Genomic DNA, 6,000 nt, shown 5'->3' with positions numbered 1-6,000 from the left:
GTACCTGCTGTAATGTTACTCCGAAAGGGCACAGCCACTGAATCAACACACCAGTGAGCAACTATGACAGGGGTTTTTTTTGTCATATCTCCGGCAGAGCTCAAAATGATACAGTGAAGCTTTATATTCCTAATACATGACACCAGAAGAGGCCTCAAACAGTCATATTAAAATCACCAACTGATCTAATTTAGTGATATGTAAGCTTATGAGAGAATGACCCTACTTCTCTCTTGATTTATTAGCTCGGTAAATAGTTTCCTAATGATTTCATGATATAAATCAGTAGTCTGAAGTCTTCTTCAGTACGCTGTGATGTTCATTTAGTAAATTATGGTCACATTTAGACTGAAATAGACGGCAAAGCAGGGTATGCTTCAGGGCTTGGCTACCTTCTGATTGAGCTCCACACTTTCGTCCAAATATGGTCACATCTGACTCGAAAAACAAAAGAAACAATATGTGGACGGCTGTAATGCCAAACTCAAGGCATCGACATGGTAGTCCACAATCTGTGCCGTGGGTTCACCAGACATCTTTCTAACTCTACACCTCCAGACCGTAAAACAAGCCGTCTGTTCTAAATTCGTCGCCTCTAAATCAAGGTAACTCAGATGACATCATCGTGAAGCTATCAGGATTATTTTTTTCCTCCTTGAAAGGCCGCAGAAGGCGTCACATCTCACAGCTGCTTTCACAAGCCGAGTGTTCTCCCCAGCACACATAGACCGGGTTACACGTGTGAAAATCAGCGCGTGAAATGCTCAGGGGAGGAAATAAAAAACGAAAATACAGTACAATAAACGCCGCTAATCCCGGAAAACTTGCATTTCGACAACATTTTTATTGTCCACATGGCACTGTCCACAATCAACCAAAGTGACTGGTTTATTGGGTGTGATGCAGGTCGTCAAATTGGAACGGCCTGGCGTCAGGGGTTGTGTGACTGTGTTTTCCTGCTTGCTTCCAGGAGGTTTTCGCTACAGTCCGACCTTTGTGCGTGCGTCAGGAAAACACAACTTTACAGAGATTTAGCAAAAAATCATATAATCCCTCGGCAAAACATTGAGCATTCGACAAGCTGAAACAGCCACACACACACACACACACACACACACACACACACACACACACACACACAAGACGTGAGTCATGGGCTCTTGTAATCGTAATAAAAGGCGTCTGCTTCAAACACACCCTGTTGATTAGGAGTCCGTTAAAGTGTCTAGGGGCGATGGGGAAATGAGTGGAAGGCTTAGGAGGGTAAAACGCGGAATGAGTGAACATGAGGAAGAGAGGGAGAGGGCGAGGAGCGAGATCTCAAGCAACGAAGGGATGGGATGGGAGGGAAATGGGCCTGGAGGAAAGCGGACATGAAAGAGTCGGTAAATGTTCCCATGTGTCGCCGTCGCTCAGCATCTCGCAGGAAGAGGCGGGGATGAAAGCAAAGGACGGTGAGTAAAGGTGATGTCACAGTAACGCCCAAACAAACTGTCGCAGGGGAGAGGACGGAGGGGGATAGGAGGAGATAGAGGTGGCACGACGGAGGAGAAGACTGAAGAGGAGGAATGAATGAGGAGGACAGGCGACGAGAGCAAAAAAAAAAAAAAGTGAACCGGGAGACATGGAGTAATGGGGAGGGGAGGAGAAGGGCACCCTCTGATATTTAAAGATCCAGTCAGATCTGTCAGCACGTTTTTTTTCCTGAAAAACAATGAGCGTCTCCACGAATAGAAAATACAACAAAAGCCCAGCGAGTCCCCAAAGTACTCTCCCTCCTCCTCCGCCCCTGTGCTGCCACGTTTTACGGGACAATTCGTCTATTCTTGGGGAAAGAAAAGCCCTGACAGCCAGACGGGAGCCAGGGAGAGACCAAGCACCCGTGGTAACAGCTGACATTAACATGTAACATAACAACTCAGGGAAAGAATGGAAAATGGGTGGGAGAGGTCGTTAATACTGTTTCAGTGGACAATGTTAGAACTGTGGCTAATGTTGTTTTGTAATGGATGGAGGGACTGGTTGATCCCAGGAGAGTTGAAGTGTGTTTTAATATTCGATTCAACTAAATATTCACTGTTGCTTTTCATTGGTACTCTGGCCCAAAGAGGTAGAACTTTGTCAGTGACATCTTCAAACATCTTAACACCTTGTGAGGCAGGTAGGATGAATGATTCATTGTTTTTGTCTATAAAAATCAAAATAAAAGTCGATCAGTGTTTTCCTGAAGCCCACAAGAACATTCTCTAATGTTAGGTTTTGTCCACAAGCCAAATGTATTCAGTTCCCTGTCATTGAGTAGCAACAAAAGCAGAGAAATATTCCCATTTAAGAAATTGGAATTTTTCAATAATTGGATCATTGGATTTGATTTAATGGCATTACGTCACGTTATGAGTCGACTGCTTCATAATTATGATTAATCAGGGATTGAAACCGTGTTTTTAATGTTTTTTCACATCGTACTATGAAAAATAAAAACTGTTTACCTTTTCCTCATCGTCGTCATCACACTTTATAACCACAGAACTGCCTACTTTAAAGAATGTGTAACATACATCTTAGAATATTTTCAATCCAATCCAAAAGGATCCCATGTTTAAAACTTAATTTCAATGGTTATATTTGTTTTTTCTTTCTTAAACACACACAACATTAGATACTTTTCAGACTAAGTACATGACTAACCAGCTGTATATGACTACGGACATATTATTAAAAAAGCTCAAATATATACCTTACTAAATTAGTATATAAATAATCATGTGGCATTTGTTTACCAAATATCAAGATGTGCGTAGAGGGGGGCCCCGAAAAGTAGTCTGCCCGGAATAATCTGTCCATTAAATGCAGCCCTGCTGACAGCTCATGCAGTCTACAAACAATTTGTGATGTTTCTTGTCATCAAAACAGAGTTACATACAATTGTGAAGCCTTTGAAGATCATGAAGTCCCTCCTAGAAGAGAGGATCAATGATAAGCAACCTGATCATGTGTATTGGGAGTCTTTCATAGTGTGTGTATACAGATGCCTCTAGTTCCCTTGACAGTGACCTCAGAGCTGTTCATTGGCCAAATTATGACATCTAGTGGATGTTGATTGGCTATGACACCCTTGTTCACTCATTTTATTCTGTCCAGACTGACATCAGTTGGTTAGAAAATCTACTGTGTGCTGTGGTGATGAAATAAGCATCAACATAGAGAGGGAAAATTCCCTTTTGGTAAAAGCTAAGACAAGAATAAAAAAATGTTTTCCTTTACTTGTGGTTTAAATTAAAATCAGTTTCTCTAACCTTTTTCATACTTATCTCAAGGTTGCGAGATAAAGATGATGCTGTCATGTCATGTTCTTGAAGCAGATCAATTAATGATGAGGTGCTGAGGCATAATTATGAGGTCAGGGGTTCACTTTTTTCATTCTAGACTGAATCCAATAGTAATCCAATTGGTGTTTTAATCCAATGATTAAAACACCAAATGAAAGGCTTATAGGCACCTATAATTATAATTTAACCCTTGCGGAAATACATTTAAACACATTGTTGGCTAGAAGGGGAATTTAAGGAATGTCGAAAAAGGAAAAAATATCAGTGGATGAAATGTTTTCCTTCTTTACATTTCCAATGATACATGGAAGAATAGTATATTTTGTAATTATTTTACAAACCAAAATATGTGTGCAAAATAAAAGAATATACTTTTTTCAGAATGTTTGAAAAGATGTATTTATCATCCTCATTTATACTAATACAAAGGCACGGATATGATCATCATTTAACATATTTCTATTTAAACTCATTGTTAACAACATGTAGATGAGTCCATGTGTTGAGGTTTGTCCTGTGTGCTGTTGTCTGTCTCTGTGCTGCTGCTGCTGCTGCTGCTGCTGTCTTCTCTCTGTGAACACACACTCTGCTGTGTGTTCTCCTCCGAGCTCCTCTTGACAGTCAGCTCTCTCTCAGCCTCCTCCACACGTGGATCTTGGGCCGCCTGGATGTGGAGCTTCCCGTCTGGAGCCAGGTAGCAGGTGACGTCTTCAGGGTTCAGCCCTTCGGGCAGGTCAAACTCCCGTCTGAACTCATGGCGTCTGTAAGAGTAGGAGCCTTCCTCGTCCTCCTGCTTCTTCTCTGTCTTCCCGCTGACTCTCAGCTTCCTGCCCACCTGCCTGACAGACAGCTCCTCTGGGGAAAAGCCTTGAGTGTCCAGGGTCAGGCCAAAGCGCTCTCCCTCTTTCTCCAGCTGGTAGGAGAGCGGTTGTACGGCCACACCGGTTTGGAAAGGCTCCGTCTCCTCCAGGATGTCCTGTTGAAGTTTGTCCATCAGCTCCAGGCTGCTGCGGAGCTCCTGTAGGTTTCTCTGCAGTAGATCCTGCTGGTAGAGCAGAGGTCTGACCTCTGGCCACAGACTGCGTACAGGCCAGTACAAGTCCATGAATGGACTGAGAGACTGGAGTCCACGAGAGCACAGCATCTTCACTGAGTGTTGAGTGTTGAGTGGTCTTGTTGAGAGATGAAACTCTGTTAAAGTGTCTCTTCTCCTCTGTGTTGTTTGTGTCTCAGCAGTGGGACTGTCCCAGCTTTTATATTCTGACTGGAGGAGCTCCAGAGTGTTCAGGAACTCTCCTGTCATTACCACAGCTCTCCACTGGGTGCAGCTGTTACTCTGGAGGACTGACGTCACCAGAGTGTTCCTGTTTGATCAGGAAGATTCCTGTATGAAATAATCTCATGCAAACAGTAATCATTACAAATGAACTCTTTATATGTTGAGTTCGAATCAACCAGTTAAGAAAACAGACCTGTTATGTCTGCATGCCAGCGACAGCCGTGGCTCGAGGCGTTGTGTTTTCATGTTGACTGTTTCATTCTTGAAGGAATTCTTTCAGATTTGCCACAAATATCTGTTTGGATTTAAAGGATGAACTGAATACATTTTGATGTTGGAAGGTCAAAGGTCACTGTGACCTCATTAAACACGTTTCAAGCCACAATTCAAGAATTCAGTCGTTAATTATGACTGATTTATTGTCTTTTAAATGTCTTTTTGATGAATACATATTTTTATGAATTCCGCAAAATTGTTGGATGAAAATGATGAAGTGATGACATTTTAGATCCAACAGGTCAAAGGTCAACTTCACTGTGACATCTTACTGTTCTGGACATTATTCAACACCATATCTCAGGAACAGAAGGGAGACTGTGACCACAACTCACATTTGTTCAGATACTGAATTGATGACTAATCCCTGGTGTCCATCCTGAAACTGAGCTGATGGCTGACATCTTGTCTGCATGTGTGTGAAACATCCACGTCTGCTGTCAGGGCTGTAACTTCATGTTCTGTCAGAATCAGCTTTATTTGTCAAACACGTGAACACATGGAAGGAATCTGACTCTTTTTGTTTCTCTCAGTGAACTTACACACTAACAGACACACAGCAGTTGTCCACCATGAGCTCATTGTTTCTGCTGATGTTGATCTTCAGGTGATTGTCACTGCAGCAGGTACAATAGTCTCTGAATGAAGACAGAATGTTTCTCACTGGACTCACACATGTCAGTCTAGTGATCACTTCCATTTTGCCCAACAAATAAACCTTACATGTTTTATTAAATTCCTTCAAAGTTTCACTGAACATATTTAATAAGGCTGGACAGACATGCATGTGAACTGCAACATGATTGGTGCACAGAGGAAAACAACAACGAGGGGTTATTATAGTTTTAATACAGACTGATGAAGACTCACACTTTGTACTTTACAGAGTGTCTTCAGTCATTTTACTGGTAGATGATTATTTTCATAATGTAATCATGTTGTTGTTAGAATCAGATCTATGTTGTGTCATTTTGTGTTTAGTGCTACATTCCAGAGATTGAAAAAAATACACTCTTTCAAATCTTGTATGAAATAACAAGTATGGAAGATAATAAGAGGTCAGTCATTGTGTTCCTTTGATAGGAAGAAAGTTGTAAAAGGGGATTTATGGAATGT

At 41.8% G+C, this 6,000-nt stretch overlaps 1 protein-coding gene across 1 annotated transcript; it reads right to left on the bottom strand.

Moving 5' to 3' along the window:
- Positions 1-3,743: 3,743 nt before the first annotated feature.
- On the bottom strand, positions 3,744-4,647 carry LOC115593001 (heat shock protein 30-like). The gene has a single exon (XM_030436317.1). The coding sequence runs from the start codon at positions 4,630-4,632 to the stop codon at positions 3,805-3,807; it is 828 nt and encodes a 275-aa protein (XP_030292177.1). The 5' UTR covers positions 4,633-4,647; the 3' UTR covers positions 3,744-3,804.
- Between the last annotated feature and the right edge of the window lie 1,353 nt (positions 4,648-6,000).

The sequence above is a fragment of the Sparus aurata genome, chromosome 12 (assembly GCF_900880675.1).
Source record: "Sparus aurata chromosome 12, fSpaAur1.1, whole genome shotgun sequence".
Classification (NCBI taxonomy): Eukaryota; Metazoa; Chordata; class Actinopteri; order Spariformes; family Sparidae; genus Sparus; species Sparus aurata.
This window is presented reverse-complemented; position numbering and strand designations above follow the sequence as displayed.